We start from the raw sequence: 23,331 nt of genomic DNA, 5'->3' as shown, positions 1-23,331 counted from the left end.
CGCCGCTACTCTCAGTGAGGTGAAATGTTTGACGGGACAGGAGGAGATGGAGATTTAGCAGGTTTGGCACCCTCTGCACCACCTGCTGGTCAGAAGGTGGCTCGTGACGCATTTACTTCCACTGGGAAAAAAGTGTGGTTAAAAATTGACACACCACCACCACACACTGTAATTATTAGGCTTTTGTTTGTTTGGTTTGGTGATGCACCCATGTGTGGAATAAAACACACTGTCAGTCACATCCAGGAAAAGTTCACTTTCAAAGCGTTTTTAGTCAGTAATAAAGACCATAAACATATAGGCTACTGGCAACAAGGGGAAAAGACTGTATAATGTATTTACAAGCTCAAGTCAGTTCATATATTCATTCATTTTCTTATTGTATAAAAAATTGTTAATTTAAACACAAAGCTGTGTTGTTTGCCTATTTTTAAATCATCTGCATATCAGTGATTGGCAGTGAATCTTAAATGTTACAGTAACTCCACTACTTGAACCACTAGGTGGCAGCATTAGTATGAGATTATTATGACTGAAAGGAGCAGACACAAGTGTACATTGTATTAGTGTCTTTAGTAGGTCTAAAGTGCCGACTGAGTTTGTATTGTATGTTTGGCTTCATGAACATGCCAATGACTTAATTGAACAAAGGGGAAAGTTGTCACTGCAAGTCTGATTGCATAATTTCTTCCAAAGACTATAAGTTTGTTAGTAAATAATAAGAAAAAAATCAATCTTTAAAATAATTATAGGTGTGAGCAGTATTGTAATATATAAAGTATGAAGATGAACTCTGTGAAGTTTGAGATGATGGTTATGAAATAAATGCATTTCATAATTTGCTAGAGAACATAACCTTTATTGTATACATGTTCAAAAGCAGCACAGTCTGCAATCCCTGCCTTTCCAGTTTCTAACATTATTCACAGGGCATCGTTTGACATATTTCTTCACATATTTTCACACTTATAGACCTCTGAACATACAGCTCAGTCATTCTATGACTGGCAGGCCCTTTACAATAACATACACAACTTAATTCTCCACATACATTTGTTACCTCCATAAAATGGATGAACAGAACTTACAAGAGTGATACATTCACATTTTTCCTCAACAAAAATCAGAATATTGCCATCATTTTCTGCCAGAATAATTTACAATAAGAACACAAAGTTGAGCACAAAAGAACAGAAGATTTCTTACATACATGCAAATTTGTGTGCACGCGCGCACACACACATACACACACACACACGCACACACATACACACACACGCACGCACACACACACACACACACACACACACACACACACAAAGAGTAGCAGGTGAATAGGGGCTTAAAGCCACAGACACACAGAGATGTACAACAGAGATACAGTAGATGGACGTATCACTTGGACAAAGCAGGACATGATCAAGGAGCTTTAACACATTTAACCCAAATGTCCACCAATATCAGCTTTGATATGTACATTATTTACACTAAATGCATACACAGGTCCGCAGCTGGGTATATGCACACACACGCATGCACACACACTCTCTCTTTCATACACACACAGTACATATAAGCAATACCTCAAATACCTCAAACAAAATAGGTGATATAATTTCTCCCCAGTATAACACAACAGGTAGATCTGGTACTAATAAAGGTTTAAGACATCCAGGAACATACAGATCAATCCCTCTGTTATTCTTGCTACTGACAGCAGGCAGCAGTGCTGGACTGACACTGCTGTGCAAAAGTCATTACTTTTTTATATCAGCATATTTATTTAGAATCTGTACGCAATACTCAAAAATATTTAAATCAATGCTTTATAAAATCTGACAGACAGTTAGTTAGTTATTTAGTTAGTTAGTTAGTTAGTTCAGGGAAATGGAGGCATATGTGCCTACTTGGATGTTTTTTGTTTGTTTGATGTTGTTTGTTTGTTTGTTTGATTGTTTGATTGTTTGATTGTTTTCTATAGCACTGAGAGAGACATCTGCAGTAAAAGGGCAAACTACCTCTACGCTGCAATCACAGATACAGATATACTAATACAGAGAAAAGCAAGAGGGCACAGGCTGTAACCCAGAGAAAATACAAGACTGAAAGCAACTGAATTGCTGTGTATTTGAGAAATTACAATTAATGCCAATTCAAGTTTTTAGAAGCATTTTTTTTTTAAAAAGCAACACCTTTATTTATATTCAACTTATATCTTACCTACCTATCTTATCTTATTATCATTATCTTCATCAACTTCTGTTGACTGACAAGAAACAAGAAACAGGTCATGTTTTCAAGTTAGAGATTATGGCAAAATCTGAATTTAGACACCTTTTAAACACCTTGTTCAGTTCTACGTTTGTTCACAACTTCATATATGTAAGAATTATGCAAACATTTGAGTTCAATTTTACCACATGTTTTAAGATTCAGTCAAAAAGCTAAGAAGTTTCCTTAGGAGACATTTTCATCATGGATGGCACCAATTATCCCTCATAAAGAGGTGGTTGGTATTTACATTATTACTTTTCAATCATGCTAGGTATTTTACACCATTCGATCATATTATGGCTCATTGTTACCTTACAGTAGTGGAATTAATCTCTGGAGAGGAATAGGTTTATTCACAAAAATAAAAATTTATCAAAACAGGAATGTCTAACAAAAGAGACCCGTTTAAGAAATGAATTGACACCCTAATAAAATACTGTATTGGCCACATATTTCACATATATACACAAAAACTTAATGATCATTTCATTTATATATTTCCCATTAAGTTTCTGTCTTTTTCTTAGGACACCACATGACTATGGGCAGACTGCTCCAGTTAAGGAGAGGCACATTTAAAAAGGCCATTCAGTATTTTTAAAAGGAAGGAAGCAGCATGACATGTCATTATCAACGCCACTGCCACAAGCAAAATCCAACATAAATCATAAGGAGTGCTCATCAGAGAGCGTTGGTACAATAACACAACACAACACAAGGAAGGGGGCGCCTGGAATAACAACATTTGGATAAAATGAATAATTCATCATTCCAACTTCACAACTACACAGCAATAAATAAAATTAAAGTCTTTAGATTTAACATACCATACAATTATTGGTACAAGAAAATACAGTTTTTCTATATGGCCTTTTATATTCTTGGTTGGATAGGTAATGCAAAGGGCTTAGTGTCTTACATGAATGATCTGCTTTGAAAAGGTTGCAGGTATCTGAGAAAATATTGTGTTGAACAAAAACAGTATTGTGTGTATGGTCCCAGTGGAGAATGGGTCGGAGTGTAGTTATATGAGAGTGTGAGTCTATTTTAAGCCATAGATCTGCACAGTATATATATACGTGTGAATATTTATTATATTTGTGTATGTTGCCTGTTTGCAACATGTCCTGTATGCGGGTCCTGTGGGCAAACCAGCTGTCATGCATCTGTGTCGTGTGTCCGCTCTGTCTGATCATCTATTCCCTCCGTTATCACACAGCAGGCTGGCTGTGCTCATTACAGCTTGTTTTTCTCTTTTCTCCCCATCTGGCTTGTCTTAATAAGACTGTATCAATATTAAAAGCCTTGAGCTTTAACCATGCGGTGACTCCACACAAGATTATGGCTGCAGCTGGAAGTTACATCCATCCACTGAACAAAATTTGACCAAAGTCTCAATAAAATCTCAGAACCTGTGTAATTTTTCAGCTCTGTCATGTGAAATTTTCATGGTTTTCAAACATTATACCTAAAGAACATAAGCTAAAATGTGATTATTAGTGTTAAGGTATGTATCAACCAAGCCATTTGCACTCCTTGTTCACTGTTCCCTGGACTTCCTCTTGGGTCCAAGAAGATGTATCTCCATTTTACCCCAGCTGATGAACATCATGCTGGTGTTACATGAGGACATTCGCCCTGGTGTCAGGCAACCGGAGACCCACTAGGCCTCCCCCCACAAGCACGGATGAGGCCATGAGGATGGGGATGGCCTTCGTGATGCCAACAAGGGAACCAAATATTAGATTCCCCAAGACTGCAGCCAACTTGCACAGAGCATTGCAGAACCCAAAGCCGGTCCCTCTGGATGGGGGGGTGGGGGGGTGGGGTGATCATAGAGAAGCAGGTAAAAAGTAGAGAAGAGACAGAAATATGTTGATTAAATCAGCTGTTTGTTCTTATGTAGAATGTCTGTCCATTGTATGGAAATCAATAAGCAAATCTAAACAACTATGTGTACTTTTGTCCCCTCACCTCCTAACAGTAGGGAAGGACTCAGTTGTGACCACATCCAGGGAGTTCCAGGCAGAGATGCTCAAGCCATTGTAAAGGCACAACATGAAAATCATCATGGACTCACTGGTGCCAAACCACAAGAAGAAACAGCTGATGCCTGACAGGACCATGGAGCCACCTGAACACAGAGAATGAGTCAAGTCATTTATGTAATGCTCAAAATTGCCTTTCATACTTGATGATGGATGCCACATCCATAGCATGAATCATTTCAACAACCTACAGTCAATATGAAAACCAAATACTCAAATGTGCTGTCACCCTCCTCCATTGACACAAACATGAACCTTACCCCTCTTTCTTACCTAACATGGACAGACGCCCAATTTTGTCCATGAGAAGGGCAGACACAATATTGCCAGGCAGAACAGCTAGAGTCCCCAGAAAATTGATAAAGTAAACCCAGTAGGCACTGTAGTCATGATCAAACGTCATCTGGCATCCTGTCTTGTTGTGGGTGAAAGTGCTGTTGATCACCTCTGTGCCATCGATCAACTTGGAGTCATCGATGTCTGCCCAGAGAACACAATAAATCACAATTTGGCAGCACACAGCAAATTATTGTTTTCTCCAATGTTTTCTGTGATTTCGTCTACCAGTTTTCCCTTTTCACCATTTCACCTGGTTAATTTGAGAATCCAAAATGACAAAACGTGCTGCTTAATCTGTGTTTTCATGTCAAAGCAAGAGTTCAAGGGTCTTTAATTTGAATGTCTCACCTGTGTTAAAGAAGAATGCTTCAATGAAAGTACAGTTACGGAAGAATGAGCCCACCGATGTAACATCATCAAAGAAGCAGTTACGAAAGGTTGAGTCAATAAAAGTGACGGACTTCAGCTTCATACTGATGAATCTGAAGAGACAAAGTAGCACTGGGCTTTCAGTGTTTTATCACAGCATGTTATAGCTTAAAATCAGTGTAACTGCAGTGTGGTAACATTCAGACTGTTTAAACCCTAAATGAATATGTTTCCTTTGTATAAATATGTTGAATCATAAAATCACAGATTAAAATGATAAACTCAACAATAATCCATTTTTTTTAATTTTGCCTTCACTCATCCTGCATGTAAATTCACTAGTCCTACCGATCATTGATGAAGAGGCCATTTTTGTGGATCTGATTCTCCAGTGTGAAGTTGAAGGTGAAGTCTTCGATGCGTTCATTGTTGTGGATCTTTACTTTAGAGGCATAGTCATCTGCCTGAAGGTGTTTGATGACATCAGGGAACCAAACTGACAGGCCGTAATACCTGCAACCAACGGAATACATACTGCATCAGGACAGCATGCTTTTGTCAATTGACCAGCTTAATAATGTGGACACACTCTTAAATGTGCAATCAGAGAAACAGAGAGGCAGACACACACAGCAGAAGGAGACACCTGTGGTTTCTGTTTGATTTTAAAAGGTGTTTTTGTTTTAAAGGGTGTTTTTAATCCCTGGCTGCTTTCATTCCTATCTCTGCTTCCACTGTGACACCAATGGACTAGTATTGATCCACAGGACTATGATTGATTTCACGCAGCCACGCAACTTCTGCACAGCAGAGAAATCACGATGACAGAAATGCAATGTGGCTGCAAGCCTGACTGCCTTGTGCTATTATCTGAGCGAAGAAATTAGACTTGTCAGATTTTTCTATGACACAAATGAGATCAGAAAGCTCACCCGAATGACAGTGTGAACCACACTATGGCCAGCCGTATCATGTTTTCTCGCATAGGGTAGTTGAAACACTTCATGAGATTTATGTAGATCTAAAAAGACAAAAGACCAATTTTAGTTTACACATAATCAAAAGACAAATTCATAGTGGAATTAGTGGACATAAATAAGTAAAACAGCTGACCTTAAAATACAGTGAAATAGGAAAACGTTTACCCCATGTACTTCAGCCTTTATCCGAAAGAAAGCCTTGGAAACTGGATTTCCGGACTCTGATTCCATTTCCACCAGTTCATCTAGCTGCTTTGGGGTCTTGATTCTATTTACCTGGGAAATCAACCACAGGAAACACAATGATTACAGTAGTAATATATCACAGTGACATGACTCTAATTATGGATTACTGTATAGTGGGTCTCAATTCTATTTTAATTTTCCTTATCTATGTGGTTACCCCTCATTTCCAACTATATTGAAAGCAAACGATGACTGGATTGAAAATCTAATCAGAATCAAGATGTTGAATTTGAACAGGTGGTATTACAGTAGAAACATGTCGACTAAGAGGCTTTCCCAAACTGCAGCTCATGCAGCAAATAAGCCTGAATGACACAAAACAGCTTTCAGAAGCATCATAATTCAGATGTGATCCTGCACAGAGAATGTGTTAAAGCCTGTCCCAGTGGTGGCAGAATATAAGCCTCTTTGCTTCCTTAAGCATCCAGAAACCCAGCCAAGACAGCGCGCAGGAGAAACAAACACTCACAGTGAAGACTTTCTCCGGTTGCCCACGCGCTCTCATGTTGGTGTCGTGGATCTGTTTGAGGATCATCCAGGCTTCATCGTGCTTCCCCACCTGACAGGAGGGAAAGTGAGGGCGAGAGAAGACAAGATAAATTCATGCGATCAGCACCAGTCTCGCTTACTCAGAGATGGCAACCGTCTCCCATCCGCAATCATATACACTGCACATAAATACACTCCTTTGATTTCTCTGACAAGGGCCAAAATCATGAGAGTCACGACAACAGTGACTCATTTTACTTCAAAGGGTAATTATCCTGCAGCAGAAAAACTACTGGCGCTGATCTTTAGGCTTCTATTTTGAGTTTTGGATGACTCACACTTTTTAGTCTGATGAAACATCTGTTGGGGAAATACTCTCAATTTGACTGTTGTATTATTATAAAGATGAAATGGATGTAAAATTGATAAGTACAGTTATTGACACTGACATTGTCATATGGCTGCCTTCTTGAAGATACAACTGATGCTACAGATTCAGGAGATATCAGAACAATTTCAGTGTAACAATTCAGAAAAATGTGTTTACCTCAAGGTAAAATCTAGGACTTTCGGGCATGAAGGTAAGCGCCACCACAGCGCACACACAGGGCAGGGCACAGACGACCACAAACACCCTCCAACTGTGAAACTGGTATGCTGAGCCCATACTGAAACTCCATCCTGTAAACAGTTGACAACCAGGTCAGATTAAGATGTTTGACAAAAGCAGAATAGGAAATGAATGCATTTAAATATTTGAAGATTTTACAAGTGCTTCATTTGCATTTTCTTACAGATGACATGCACACTTCAAAAGCTGAATAAATAACTGTTGTAGATCAAACTTCATTTAACTCCAATCATTAGCAAATGAAATCCTCAAATGCAACATAGTATCAATGCAACATATTCCACTACATCAACGACAAAATGTGTCTATTTATAAAACAACAGACACAGGACAGGAGTATTCATTGTCCAAAGTTGTCCAATGTTGCCTCCCTGTTTAGCTCTGTTTCTAGTCTTCACCAACTCTTGACAAAAATAGATGGCCAAAATGTTCCCTAGCTAGTTGCTAACTTTGTCTATTTGCAGTTTGGGGTTGGACGTGTAGCACACAGTGGGTTTTATGAGTGCTTTTTTTGCTGCAGACTAATGGCAGTGGACTTTTGGGCCTGAACTATATCAATTAGTGAAAAGGTAAATGCAGAATGAGGCGATAATGCTACTAACTTATTTCACATTGCATATCATTATACAATGGAATTTGATCCATTATTGATATAAGAATAAGATAAATCCTACAATTGCAATTGGGGTTTCTTATCACCATTATAAATGCCCCTATATCATATGTAATGTGCATGTCTAAATATTCTTGTTGAATGGTGGGTTTTTTGTTGTTAATGCTGATAATTTGGGTTCGTTGGGTATGTTGTCATCATTTCAAAGATGATTTGGTGTGTTTTAAGCACAGCTAACTTCTTAATGTTTGCCTTTGTTTTTCTGATAAAGATGAAGCATGTGTTGGTATCCATTCAAAGATCCTGATCCTGAACATAAGTGTCAAAGCACTACAGGGAATATTTCTGGTGATAAGTACTTGTGTGTCGGACCAGACAACAAATCACAGTAAGTCTAATTCATGAATTATACACTAATGCTCAGCACACCATTTTAAAACAGCAGGTGGTTATTTACCCAATCTTCAATTCACAGGGGCATAATAAAAGCAAATATCATTACTCAAATAGTCTTGAAACGATCCGTTGAGGGAGCAGAAGTACTGTAGATACTACGGTATATATTTATCAAAAGGCAAGATTGAGCCATTTGATCTGAGAGGCTGAATGTTATGTATGAACCTCATATTGCGAATACAACAGCTGCAAATGAAAGACGGCATTTAAATGAGAGCACTCCACAGCCGGAGCAGAGTGATGTGTAAGCTCTGAGATGAATGGCTCTGCAGAGGGAGCAGAGAGAAGGGACGGGTTAATTGAATGTGTAGGAAAGGAATTGAGTGTTTTCTGCTAAGTTAAATCTTGTTGCACCTGATCTCAGCCCACAGGCACTCTTGCAGTCTCATTAATCATTGTAACATGTGGTACTCACATACACACACATGCACACACATACACACATATAAGAAATCTCACAAAAGGGGAGAGACGCACACACAGCCGCACCAACACATAAGACTTGCACTGCCAGGGTAAAAAAAAAGCACAGAAAGGAATAACACAAATTATCATACGCACATGACAGTGACATTACTAGCATAATGCCATTATGCCATACTTCCACCCACAAATGCACACAAAAACACACACACATAATTCGATTTTTGGTTCCCTTTTGATATATGACACTTACTGTATCTTCTTACTAATAAGTAAAGGTTTGTTTTTTTTAATCATTCAGTGAATAAGGGAGGATGACTACTGTTTAAAGACATTTTAGAGATAGACATAAGATTTGAATTTATTTTAAGTTGAAACAACAATCATGTTTTTCTCATACAATGCCTGACAAATCAAATTTGTGAATAAGCTGACAAAAGATGTTTCCACATAGACCTTAACAGGGTGGAAAAATGTAAGAATATTTCCTCTGCTCATATATGGGATTATTTGCAAGACTTCATATATAACAAATACATCGAGGACCAGCCAGAATGCAATCACAAATGCATATACAGATTTATAATATAGATAATGCAGATAATATAAATTTCGATTTGTGCTGTCATTGACTTCGTTTTTTAGATTTTTTTAGGAGAGCAAACACAAAAAAGGGTTTCCATGTCAGTCGTGACCTCCCACAGCTCTCAACAGATCACGCCTCATGCAGATGCTGCTCCAAAGGGAACAGCACCATTATCCATCAACAGGCGTAGGAGGGGAGTCAGGACGTGTGTGTGGAAGGGGGGTTAACGCTAATGGTTATGCCAGGAAAAGACTGGTTAGGATTAATCTACAGTGTATTAAAATCAGGCTTTGATAGCAATGCATATCAACAATTTTCAAATAGGGAGTGGGTGTTTGTTATAAGTGATGGATGCATCCCACAAGAGACCAACAAGACAAGCATGTGTCAGTAGGGAGCAGTCAAAAAAAACATTACAAAGGTAAACAAAGGTGAGTAATAGCACACGCTATATGGGTGTGACAATAATATTGGTAATACTGTACATTACCAATGAGTCTATGAGGGTTTCACCTCTCAGTGTCTTTGTTGGAAATAATAGGAGTAGGAGACTTTGTAGTCATTGTCTCGCCTGTGTGTACAGTCCCTTTATTTATTTATTTGTCTTTTTGTGTGTGTTTGAGTGTGTGTATGTGTGTGAAGTGACTCAGAGAGAGAGAAATAAAGAGAAAACTAGACAGAGTAACAGAGAGAGAAAAGGAAGGAGTTGTTCAGCAGTGATTGCCATTTCTACAGAAATGTAGTGTGGCTTCCTGCCCCTCAGGGTTAGTGTTTCACTCATGCCATCGGAAATCTCATTACAGGGATTATGTACATAATTGACTAAGTCTATGGATGACTGAGTCAGCAGTGCTACACAACTCCCAGCACCAGATAGATAGATAGATAGATAGATAGATAGATAGATAGATAGATAGATAGATAGATAGATAGATAGATAGATAGATAGATCGATCGATCGATCGATAGTGCAGTAGAGTGTGCTGAGAGTATTTAATCTTTGATCTGTAGATCTGAGCAGTGTTTAACCAGGTTACTCCAGTGATGGGCTTGGTTGGCAGCATGTGAACTCTTCAAACTCTGCTGTCAGTGTGATGAGGACCTGTGCCGAGCAGACCTCCTTCAGGGGTCCAGCTGTGAGTCTGGCAGGGGGCTTTTGGGAGACATTAGGAGTCAGCGAGTGGAAAAAATAAATGAGAGCTCTAATGGTGTATTAAACACCAGTGTTGAGGCACTCGTATCATAAACTGTCACCATTGTTTTCATTCAAAGACATAAAGGTATCTCTGCGTGAGGCATTTGGCCACTTTTTGCCCACACATCACAATGCTGTTGGTTACAGGCACTGCAGTACTATAGGGAAAACATAAAACCATTGGGTTGCCAGAGTATGTATGCAAGACACGTAATCCCCTCTCGGAGAAAGAGAGGCGGAGTGGTAGTGAGCAAAGAAAGGCCACTACCATCCCTTCAATACGATATCAGCAGATCTGACAGCAGAGTCTCTTCATGAAGACTTGTTCTGGTTTCAGAGGGTCCTGCAAGTCTTCACCAGTGTGCCTCTGCACATCCATGTGAGCAGATATACAGCAGTGTGTGTATTTATTTATGTGTTTGTGAGCACCCTTCTGTGAAGGAAACTGGCAAGTGCCTCGTCAGAAACTAAATGGAATTTGCCATTGCCCTGCCTGTGTTCATGGGTGTGTGTGTGTGTTAACTGGAATGACCTCGTACAGTGTCAGATGTTATTGCCTTCAATTTCCCTTGAAGAAGACCTGTATGTGGCTGCAGCCCAGTATCATCCATGCCACTTACAGACACACACACACACCCACACACACACACACACACACACACACACACACACACACACACACACACACACACACACACACACACACACACACACACACACTGTATCTCACTGACGTCATAGGTTGGCTAAAGCATGGTCTGGCCATAAATCACCTCTAGCTGTAGCTTTGTCCTATTAGAGCAAGGAGAAAAACCTAATTATGCTTGATCAAGAAGAACACTGCGGAGACAGAGAATGGAGAGAGTGGAGAGGTAATAAAAGAAAGGACGGAGTTAGACAGAGAGATGGGGAGAGTACAAAACAGGAGGAGAGGGGAGGCAGTAAAAGGAAAGGACAGTAGGTTAGAAAAAAAGCAGGGAAGAACTGTGAGGGGCGTGAGTGGGAGAAGAGGAAAAGAGAAAAGCTCATTCTCTTCTTTTTTTTTTGCTTTTCATGAAGAGTGCAGCTGATATCTGAAGCCGTATTGTCATAAATCACAGGCATCTCTCTCCCACAGGCCCAACCCTCACCCTTTCTGCTCTATGGTATCCATGTGTATGTTAATCTCTTAACCTCTGCCTCTCCCTGGCTGCAGCCACTGAGAGCTATTAAGTGATTGATTCTCTGACATGGAAAATTTAACCCACAGCCACAGGGAGGCCTTACAGTTTTTTAACCTGTTAGTCAGGAGTTAAGCATAAAGTCACATCACCAGCTTCTCATCAGTGTAAACTTTATCCTTTTAAGGCTTTCGCAAGAGATACATTTTTAAGACATAAATTCACATATAACCATCAGACTTTTTGACAACCAGCATCCATTTGAGAGATTCTGTATCCCATGTCTGCTGTTTAATTATAGAAAAACCAACCAATAAACTCACCATAGTGTGGTATGATGGCCCAGGCCATGGCAGATGCATAAATCTCACCAATCATCCAGAACATACACAGCCAGCTGAGGTGTTCGCCTCTTTTCTCTCTGGATAACACCTCTGCAAAGAAGGAGAAAACGATGGGCACAGCACCTCCTATCCTGCAAGGACCAGAGAGAAGAGGAAAGTTAGTGGGAGGTGGGGAAGCTGGTAGGGCCAAAACTTAAACTAACTTAATCATATCCTATTGTTTTACAACTTTTACATTAATTATTAATTTATGGTTGCTTTTACATGCTTTGCCTTCCACCAGTTATATGTTTGTGTTCCTTCAGCTCCAGGAATACAAGCCAGTGTCACAAAAACTGAGGAACAATTAAATGGTAAATGCTAATAGATTTTATGGAGCCTGTTTCATCTGTAATAGATTTTTTTAATATTGTTTTATTTTAAGATTTGTTTAATATAAAAAAATGTGATGGCTTTGTTTGTAAAGTGGCTTAAATAAGTAAAAAAATAAGAACACCTAATTTCTCTCCAAACAAGACACAAACCCCCCCACAGTGGAAGGTATACTCATGATTCAAAGGCACAGGTCACACTGGCAGTTCGGACAGCCTTTTCAATTACTCCGAAGGTCTCTGGGGAGAGCAATGCAGATGCAATTACTGAATTAGCTCTTAAAAGAACAGTTACGCTGCCAAAGAGGACAAAATAAATCACCAACTGCGCCACTAGGTCTCCTTTGTGAGGAGATGACACATTGTCTGCCTCTGCTAACGTTTTCAATTTCAGACAGTCTGAAACATGTTTTGTTAATATCTTTTCTGAGAATGCATATAACAACTATGTACATTTAAGTGTTGTTAATGCAATGAGAACAGCAGTAGTAGGGAAGATACAAAAAGTGATAGATAGATAAAATGACACTCGATGGTAGAATCAAAAACTACAGACTCTCTGTTGTAAAGGAAGAGAGAAGCAGGCTTTAAGTAATCATTAAAGGAAATTGCTCTCAGCTTTTTTCAATAACTATTCAGTGAAAGTGTGATTAATTCGTTACTCTCACTGATTTCATTTTGGATAACTATTGTATATGTGCAGATAGTGTGACCATCCTGTTGCCAAGGAAAGTATGCCTTAAGGCGTCCTTGCCTTCGGATTTGGCTTGACGTTCACAAATCATTTAAAGTGACGGCTTGCCATCCTCGTCGGCCCGAGAATGACCCTCACTGAACCAGACTTACCCAAAGCCAGCGACGAGACGGCAAACAAGGAAGAGGCCGTATCCCTGGACAAACGATGACAGGAAGGCGAAGAAGCCGTTTGTGGACATGCAAATGAGGAGGCACTGTCTACGGCCCACTTTGTCAGACATCCCTCCCCAAAAGAACGCTCCAACCATCATCCCCAAGTATACAACACTGCCTGGAAAGAGAAAGGGACAAAGAAGTCTGATTTTCATTTTCTTCAATATAAAGTGCATTATCTAACATCTTTAAATTCTTGCATTTGTTTGTATGAGATTGTGTTTTTGGTATAAAGGATTAGACTAATATTTTGGTCATTCTGCTCATCAGATTTTGTATGTAAAGTAACAGATGAGTCAATCCCCACAAGCTTTTCACATATATATTGTTACAATATCTTCAAAAAATATAAGCATACTCTTCAGGAACACACACAGGAAAAGTTCTTCTTTTGGTCTCCACTGACTCCCGAGGGAAATATCTGACTCTTTAGCTGCTTAATGTTCCACTGTGTTCACCAGCCAGCCATTCTGTCTGTCTGTCATTTGGTGCTGTGCAGCTAGTTTTTGTCTCTGAAAACACCAGCCCACTGCTGCTGAAAACCACACTGAGAACATTTAAAATAAACCACAACAGTAAAGTTGAAAACCAAACAATGAACTGAAAGAGACTATAAAACGTTGTAGAGATGAGAGGGACTGTACAATTTGGTGATTACCTGTAGATCAAGTGGCCCTTTTCACAGAAAGTGATCATGTGATCCAATGTTAATATAAAAATATTTATTATAGACACTTTGACATGTTAATAAAGTTACAGATGTGCACACCAGAGAGATTTACAGGACATTCTCTGCTGTAAGCTGCTATTTTAAATAAAGCATTTCAGCCACAGAACAAATATGCCTCACTCAAAGGCATGGTGGTATAAGACCAATGACAAAATGAATACATACCCACTGATGTGAATGTGAAATTAGAATGCAGCATTGTGAAAATGTCTCAGCCTAAGTGGTCAAAGCCACCTAACGCTGCACTCAGCCAAGAAGTGTTTTAGGACTTGTGTCCTCTAAATCTGCCTCCACTGGCAAATGGGGAAGTGACAAATTAAAATATGGAACAACATTAAGCTTTAACCTCCATTACTGCTGGATGGACATCAGTGAATTGGATGTTATGTTGAATGACTGTCTCCGTATGGAATGCTAAATTTAAAGATGATAGTGCTGTTTTAAAAAGCTTAAAATAGAGTGCCATCACATGCAATTGCTGACACACACACATACACACACACACACACATGCATACACATTCCCAGATGTTACAATTACGGATGAAAGAACATTTTCAACATTTTCATCATCACCTGTAATTCAAATCTCAAAGTGACAAAAAATAGTTTTAAAAGAGATCTACTGCACAGCGTTCCCACTACTCTAACAGGATCCCAAAAATCAGTGCACTGACTGATGACAATGAGCCTAAAACCCAGTGAGGAAAACCCTCAGCCATTGTATCACACTCTAGCTTTGATGAGTAAATACAGAGTGTAAAGGACTGAAAACAGGCTTTGATCAATGAGAAGACAAATGTGAACAGTAATGCAGGGTGACTTTACAAAAGGGCCCTCTGCTCTCTTTTAATCTCTCTCATCACACATTGGATCAATGCTCCAACAAAACAGCATTGATTTTTCTCACTGATCATCATGATTCTGCTCTGGAGAGTAAGGCCTATTATTGCTGCTTTAGTCTACATTGTACTGTATGTGGCATTGTGTGGTTAGCTACCTTCATGGACATATAGTATCTGCTGCAAACCAACTGGATTTTTCTCCATTCAGAAATCTGTTTTTGAGGTTTCTGTCCGAGCCTACTACAAAGTGAATAGTTTATTGAACAGATAATACCAGATAATATTACAATAATGTTTTGTCTTCATTTGTATCCAGAAATATGCAGACATATTAAGAAGGTATTTGTATTTCAAATTTGACACAAAAAGAAGAGAGAGAGTCACATCATGCATATATGGAGCCTGCCATAGGTACACTTTGTTCATCCCATTGTAATAAACTTAATAGTAAGATTCATTTCCTTTCTGTAATGTCTGTAGTCAGGTCACTTCTCCTCTGCTGTGAGCAGATATCTGTTTGCTTCAGGGATCAAAACCCGACTATCTGTCACATTTGGCAGCCATCTAGATACTCCCCTGAATGTGCCATAAATTCAATTCTAAATTTAACAGAAGTCTTTTGTCTATGCACAGTTCACATTTGCTTCATTAGGAAGAGGGTACGGTGCACAGGGAGACTGCACAGGCAAACATACACTGGCCTCCTATTAAAAGTCATGCATCCAAATATCCAGAGGCCCTTTCATTTTTTGCAGCAACTTTCGAAACAATCAACTTTGGTTTTTGTGGAATTCTTTTTAGCTTTCTTGGCACAAAACATTAAAAAAAGAACCTCCCATTCCTGCTACTTCAATGCCCATAAAAAGAAGAGAGCAATAAAAACAGTTGACTAATGAGTACATCTCTCACAGGACAGTTAATTACATAATGAATTTATTGATGTTCTGTCTAGCTTGCACTGCATCTCGGAGCATGATGTCAGCAGTGTCCGTGCTAGCAGAGGGGAGAAAAGTGTACTGTAGTGTGCATCATATACTGTAATTCAAAAGTAACACAGGCTTCCTCTTACAAATTCAGGTCTGTCTCATCGCTAAAAGACTAAAAGCCAGTTTGTGCGTCATTAACCTGTCAGGTCAAAAAAAAGTCCTCAAGAAGGATTGCTTTGTAATGTGTTTATAAGTCACACTTCTCTTTGAGCGTGATGACATAGTGATACATTTCCAGGAACAGCACTGCAGCAAAATGTTCATTTAAAAGCTGCTCACAGGACTCACCAATGACACAGTAACGGAGATACTGTGAGCTGTTGGGAAGCCTATTTGTGGCACATGCACTTATATTTCATACTTCATGGGTACACATTTAAAGAAATATTTCAACATTACATTAGACTGCCAGTCAAGGGAACATTTTCAACATGATAAAGCTGGACAAGCACTTTAGCTGGGCTATGCATGGAGTTCCATCTCCTATGCTTTCAAACTAAGAAGAGGAATGAAATCAATAGACTTCATCTCTGTTCAGCCTCATTTCAGGAATGAAAATGCTAAAAGATGGACTGTAAAAGCTTGGTTTCTTATGTACACTTTCTGATGCACTAATTAGACACATTAGAAATAAGACTCCTTGAATGGTTGCCAGCATGTACATGCATCTCATTGAAGATGCGGCTGAATTTGGACTTGATGACCCATATAGACTCTGAGCACCATCAGAAAATGACAGTGTGTCAGGAGAGCTCTCAGGCAGAAGCAAAAGGTTTTGCCCCATGACGCTGTGTTGAGATGTCAAAACACATCTCCAGGAATGGTTAATATTCAGCAACATCACAGGCACATTCTAAACACAAGACAAGGAGGGGGGTGTTTGAGGCTGAGACGTGTAGCAAAATATTCCTACAATCACACAAACAAAAACACACACACACAGACACACACACACATACACAACCAAAGAATAAATCTAATTTATCCATTAATAATAAAATATGACAAATACATTTGATGTATTTTGATGGAGAACTACATACATTCAAAACTTTAAATTTACACAGGAACAAGCACAAATGCAAGCAAATGAAATAAGGAAGCAGCAAAATGCAATAAAGGGGGTGACAAAAGCAAGAAAAAGGTAATGAGGGAGGAGAGTTCAATAATTGCCACATAGGGCGAGACAATGAGAGGGAAGAGGGGAGGAAGGTGAAGGCCCTTGTGCAGTGTTTTCTGTCCTGTCAAATCCCGAGGAGCCCCCTGAGAGCCGTAGGAGCGCAGAGCTGCATCACGACCTCTTCTCTGATTTCATGCTTTGATGCTCTTTGCTCTTAGCGGTGCAAACAGTTTCAGTGTCGCGCAAAACACCCGTCCTGTTTTATTCATAATGATGATGCTATCATACAACGGCGTGCTTAGTGCGCGCTATGGTTATGCTGTGGTACCTCTCTCTGTTTGAATTTTTTCTTCTTCTACTCCTTCTATCAGTCTCTTCATTGCTACTTTGATCTTATTTTATCTTGTCTCCTTTTCCCTCAGCTATCTTTCCCTTTCACACTGTGCCTCTCTCCCCTATACCTCTCCTCTATTTCTCTTTCTCTCAGCTTGTGTCCTCTTCTATTGCTTTCCAATTTCTTGGCTTGCCTCTCATTTCCCTTACCCATTTCTACTCCTTTTCACCCCTGTTCCTCTCTTCTCCCTCTCATTTGTTTGCCTTAGTTTCCTCTTTGCTCGCACTGTCATCAGCTCCTTTACACTGAGCAGCGTGTAATCACGTTTGTACTACATCGTGTCAGTTTGATCGGATTCATGCCCCCGTCTTCTGCCACCTCCGCAAAAAAAGAGATTGGAGCTTTTTGTCATATTTAAGTCATATCAGTGGGGGCAGGATTTCAATGAAATCTATATGAAAGTAACCTATTGTAGGGCTTAAAGTGGATGGTTCAAAATGACTCACTCAGCATCAGTAATGATCCAACCTTCATTACATTAAAGACTGTTGATAATTTGTGTGAAATATAGTGATGCCATGAACCCCTGATAAGAGCGAGCAGTTAGACATGGTTTACTTGTGGCTGATATTGCTGGTGGCAGCAGGTTTGGTCCATACACGCTCACATACACATTCAGTCCTGTCACACACTCCCCCACCCTCCTTTCATCTCCCACATACACACACAGACACACATTCCTACACAATGTGGAGCTGCACTACTCAAGTAGTGTAATCTCCGCAGTGACGCTGCGATCTTACTGCAGTTTAGCCATGCTCAGCTGCCCCTGGACCACGAAGCCCCACACAGCCTGCCAGCTGGCTCATACAGACAGTGAGAAAGAGGGGGAGTGAGGGGAAAAGCAAAGATACAAAGAGGAAGAAAGAGAAATGGAGCCTGAGAGGAGAGAATAAGTGAAGCTGGGAAACAAAGAAGCACAAGAAAGCAAAAGGTACAAGAGATCAGAATATGAGAAAGTAAGGATGAAAAGAAGAAAACAATAGAGCAGTGTGGAAACAAAGAGGAGGGGGAAGTCTTGAAAGTAGAGAGGGAGAGGTGGCTGTTAAAGGAAAACAAAGAGTTTCGAGAGTCAGAGAGAGAAATGAGGGGAGTCTCAGCAGGGAAACGATAGCCTAAGAGAACAAATAAGTAATGATAGGGTGATGTGCTCCTATTGTCTGTTGTGTCTGAGATGATAGCTAAGCCTCTCCCTCACACTGTTAGTGTACTGAATACCACCAATCTGAAACCTCTCTGCTCCAATCCACCCACACCTCTCATCCCATTACTCCTCTTTAACTTGGCAATCTCTGTGCTTCAAAGCTGTCCCTCCTCCTCTCCTCTCCCCTGTTCATCACACACATTGCATCTCACAGCAACTGTTTTCTCTCCTGCTTTCTTCTCACATCATCCACTCTTATTTAAAATATGTACAGTATTTCACCCGACACTCCACCCCAACTCTCCATTCTTCATTCCCATGTAGCATTAAATATTCCTGTGAGATAGGGATACTGGTAGGACCAAATTGAATTCTGTAATCTAATCAGCATTTTAGTCATACATCCTATTCAGGCCTTTGCATTTTTCATACTGCATTATCCCATTACGCTCAGCTCAGTCTGTGCAGCTTGCCTCTGTCTCTGCCTGTTATGTGATTAATGGAGCTGCACAATGCAACAATGATGGGAGTCCAGCTCAGGTGGAACTAACCAAAAATGATCTCTCTCTCTCTCTCTCTATATATATATATATATATATATATATATATATATATATATATATATATATACATACATTTACACACATATACATGTGTGTCTCTGTGTGTCTGAATTTTACAAGTAGTCAAAATTTCAACCTTGGATAATTTGCGTTAGTTTCAGATTTCAGTTGAACTTTGGATGGAAGTGTTCTCAATACAAAGATGGATCACTGCAGTATGTGTGATGATCTCTTCTTTCATCCCATTGCTCGGCTGTTGCAGTTGAGCTCATAGGAGTTGCTTTTACAATCCTGTATTGTAATCAGCAATCATTCCTTGAGTGGGGGTAGGGGTTAACACTAATATATGACAAGCCAATTAGAAACCTGGTTACACATATACATGATTTTATAGAAGAAATATAGATGGGAAATGAGATCCCATATCCCAATTTGATTGACTTTTTCATATACAGTTAATAACATTAAAGAAACCATGTTTGTGGTGTGCATTGGTAGCCTCCTGGTTAAAGCTACCCTTACCTTTGTTACATTTTTACACTTTTTTTGTTTAGGTTAAAATGCCATTAATAAGGTAATGGCACTCTAAAATCTTAGAGAGATCCACCAGGCACAGAAACTCATCATTATTCCATTCTGATAATACTATGTGAAAATTCAGTCCGAATGATATGATTGGATCCATGCATCCATGATACACGGAGATAGCTGTAAACAGACAGTAGCGACTGACAATGACAGACAAAAGCGGGCCGCAGCTTCCACCTCTATTTGTTGTAACCTTACAGTTACCAGAGCAAGTTTAGCATATTGCTAACTGACCGAAGTTAGCTCTAGATAATTACCTAGTGTTGGGTAACCTGTGCGTAAATAATCTCTTGTGTTTGGTGCTTTTTCCATGTTTGGTAAAAATGTACAGTTTATCAGAATTTTACTTTCCGCTGTAACAACCCGTCCACTCACGTTACTGCATGTGTGCATGTGCATTGTCACAATATTGTAGTGCGTGTTCTCGAAGGCGGAGGGGGAGGAGGGTGGTGGAGGGAGCCGAGGCATGTAGATGCAAAAAATCCCTCCCCCCAAGATCACAATACCTGCCATGCAACCACAACCAGTCACCACAACACACAACTGCACAACCAAGTCACTACAGTGCAGCAGCAACAAGGTTATGATCCCTCACTGGCTTCCCACCCATTTACCTACCAAATGTCTTCAATTAGACATAATGCCACATTGGAGGTCCCCCGCCAGGAACAGTAACCTGGTCTGTGAAATGGCGGCGGTTTAACCCTTGTGCCCCCTGAAAGTAATAGCCTACAGTATCTCCATCACCAGACTGTCATAAAGACTGTCACGTATTGTGAGTCTGTCATTGTAAAATAAGAGCCTTGACTTACTTTGTTGAATAAAACTTATACAAAATAAAGTATACCCTAATCAACCCACAGATTGAACTGGCTGCTGTTTATTCTGCACTTCAAGGCAATAAAATATTGCCATGGCACCTGTAAAACACAGACTCACTTAATTTTGCTGGCCATAATTAAGTGTAATTACTCTGGAAAACTACTAATGGATACCAACAAGGTCATAGTAATCATGTATGCTCTGCTCAGACATCCACACACAAATACACACAAACACATACACACCAATCATGTTCACCTCAACAGGGAGGAGCCTCAGGGCAATCAGTAGAAGAAAGGAGAGGAGAATGGGGGAGGATGGTGGAAGAAAAGAGAGGCACATAAAGAATAGAGGGAGAGAGGGAGGGACAGGGGGTGAGGGATAGAGTCACGAACAAGGGGAAGCAGAGCGTAGAGCATGAATGCCTGCAGGACCTTACTTGGCTAGAGAAGGATAAAAGAGTTTACATGGATACTTGGAAAGAGACAAAAAGATGAAGGTGTACCACACACAACTTCTTGTGAGGATTTTACACAGCGGAAGTGGAAACCCCACACAGACATATGTTAACAAACTATTTCATCACATCGAAATAATAGTCACTTTATATTTATACTTTGTAGAAGAGAAATCTATATATGTTGTACTACTAAAATGTAGTGAAGCATTCATTTTGTTAATTAAATGGTCAAATGAACAATCTTAGATGAATAATTAAAATTATGAGAAGTAAAAAGATTCTGGACATAACAGGAAGTTTGAATATCTCGTTTACAGATATTCTAATGTAATCCAAATATTTACTATTTTCCTAAAACAAACCATTTTCAAGCCCTGCCCTATCAATTGTGCATCTGATGTTGCAGTGCAGTTGATATATTGTCATGTCTCACTGTGGCAGTTAGTATCTAAGGGCTGTGCACCTGATTTAATGTCCTCACCACTCTGGTACTGACACAGTGAGTCAGACCCTGTACACAGCTCCGTGGTGATGGATTATACACCTGCAGCCACTGGAACTGCTGGGACTCCTGCTCAACACACAGATCACAGGGAATACTAGCTACCCTCTTAATCCTGACACGGAGACCAGTGGACCGAAACAACAAAACTATAGGATAAAGTGTGACATGCACAGTTCAAACACATTGCACTAATACAGTCTTTTTTATGGCCTGGTTCTGCATTATATAGTAATCCAAACTATGATTAGATAATGGAACGTGAAATATAACAATATAATGTGCAATATAATGGGTACTAAAATTGTTTGATTATGGAGGAAGCTGTGTCTAAATTATTTAGTGTATGTACTGGGTACTTAATGTAAATATTCAGTACATAAAATGCAGTATGCATCTTGCACTACTTACTGTAAAATCAGACTTTATATCCAAGAGAAGGCAGCCACAAAAAAATAACTTTGTCACTTATAAAGGTAGCTCTTCACAATAGTTTGGATTTTGTTGTTTGCCTGTTTGGATTTTGTGGGAGGGAGCTTTACTGGGCATCTTACAGTCTATATTGGTGTTGCAGTTAGACGGTATGCATATTAGCCATTAGACCCCAAATGTCACAACTTGGGATGTCACTTTTTCTGCTTTGTTGGTTTTCTGATTAGAAAATATCCTCTGATCAAGTAGTTTCTGTCAGAATGACAATTACAGTATATGACACTTTTAATAGCCTAGGGACCATTGGCTAGTCACCTAATGTTTCAGTTCATTTTCAGTTCATACTCATACCTTTTAAATATTAAAGTTGCGTACTAAAATTTCAAGTATGGAGACTTTGATGTCAGGTCACTGCCACAATGGAAGATATATAATCACGAATGGATAAAAATCCTTGAAAACAAATCAAATATATACTTTGCATCAGTTCCTGTTAACACTAACTTATGCATGCACACTCACCAATATTCACACACACACACAAACACACAGGTTCCCTTACCTAGCCATCCCGAGCTGGAGTTGGGTACACACATGTCTGTCTCTGCGCTGGGAAGCACAAAGCCCACCACGAACACCTCCACTCCATCTGACATGAGAGCCAGCCCAAGCACCAGGAACAGCTGCCACTGGAACCTCCCATGGCCGCACTCTTGGATGATCAGCTCATATTGTTGGGCCAGCTCCTCCTCATCAGCCTGTCTCTCCTGCTCCAGCTCCTTACGGTCCCTTGTTGCGTCTGACATCGGTTGCCCCAGTGCCACCTGGCCCTCCTTATGCTTCCTATCTCCCGCAGAGGGGATCCCCTGGTACTCGCCCTCATAGATCTCATCCTCATCATCATGGCCCTCCGTGGCATCACTGGAGCCCTCCTCATTGTCATTGTAGCCCTCTCCATCCTGCCTAGGGGGGTTCCTGTAGAAATCCTCATCTTCATCCGCCTCATCCTCAAATCGGGTATAGTTGCGCTGGGATGAATACTCATCTGTGGCACGGTCCACCACCTTGTTGACTTTCTTTGCTGCATGCCGCTTAGCTTCCTTGACCATGCCCTTGGCCCCTTTAACCAGGGAAGTCCTGTTATTGTAAGTGTCCTCCATCCTGGCTCCACCGGTAGGTCTTCACAGGGTTTTAGAGGATACTTAGAAGTAGAAGAAAGAGGGTAGAGGGGCAGAAGGGGTGAACGTGAACTGGCAGGGGGTTTGCAGGAATGGTGAGATCAGTGGGTCTCAAGATGCAGCAGGGTAGAAAAC

At 40.1% G+C, this 23,331-nt stretch overlaps 1 protein-coding gene across 2 annotated transcripts; it reads right to left on the bottom strand.

Moving 5' to 3' along the window:
- Positions 1 to 3,893: 3,893 nt before the first annotated feature.
- On the bottom strand, positions 3,894 to 23,178 carry sv2ca (synaptic vesicle glycoprotein 2Ca). Of its 2 annotated transcripts, XM_053325219.1 has the most exons (12): positions 22,581 to 23,178; positions 13,371 to 13,551; positions 12,133 to 12,284; positions 7,293 to 7,426; positions 6,726 to 6,815; positions 6,176 to 6,286; positions 5,963 to 6,051; positions 5,379 to 5,543; positions 5,010 to 5,143; positions 4,596 to 4,802; positions 4,249 to 4,408; positions 3,894 to 4,077 (listed from the first exon to the last, which is right to left on the bottom strand). In XM_053325219.1, the coding sequence occupies exons 1-12, from the start codon at positions 23,176 to 23,178 to the stop codon at positions 3,894 to 3,896; spliced, it is 2,205 nt and encodes a 734-aa protein (XP_053181194.1). The 2 variants fall into 2 exon arrangements, with proteins under 2 accessions (XP_053181194.1, XP_053181195.1); XM_053325220.1 differs by lacking the exon at positions 4,596 to 4,802.
- Positions 23,179 to 23,331: the final 153 nt, after the last annotated feature.

The sequence above is a fragment of the Scomber japonicus genome, chromosome 9 (assembly GCF_027409825.1).
Source record: "Scomber japonicus isolate fScoJap1 chromosome 9, fScoJap1.pri, whole genome shotgun sequence".
Taxonomy (NCBI): Eukaryota; Metazoa; Chordata; class Actinopteri; order Scombriformes; family Scombridae; genus Scomber; species Scomber japonicus.
This window is presented reverse-complemented; position numbering and strand designations above follow the sequence as displayed.

Excerpts from the sequence above, each read along its gene's own strand:
- sv2ca (XM_053325219.1), bottom strand. The coding sequence starts at position 23,178 with ATGGAGGACACTTACAATAACAGGACTTCCCTGGTTAAAGGGGCCAAG. Across the intron at positions 6,052-6,175 it reads TAAAGGCTGAAGTACATGGG|ATCTACATAAATCTCATGAA; the intron begins GTAAACGTTTTC and ends TTGTCTTTTTAG. Across the intron at positions 5,144-5,378 it reads GGCCTCTTCATCAATGATCG|ATTCATCAGTATGAAGCTGA; the intron begins GTAGGACTAGTG and ends TTGTCTCTTCAG.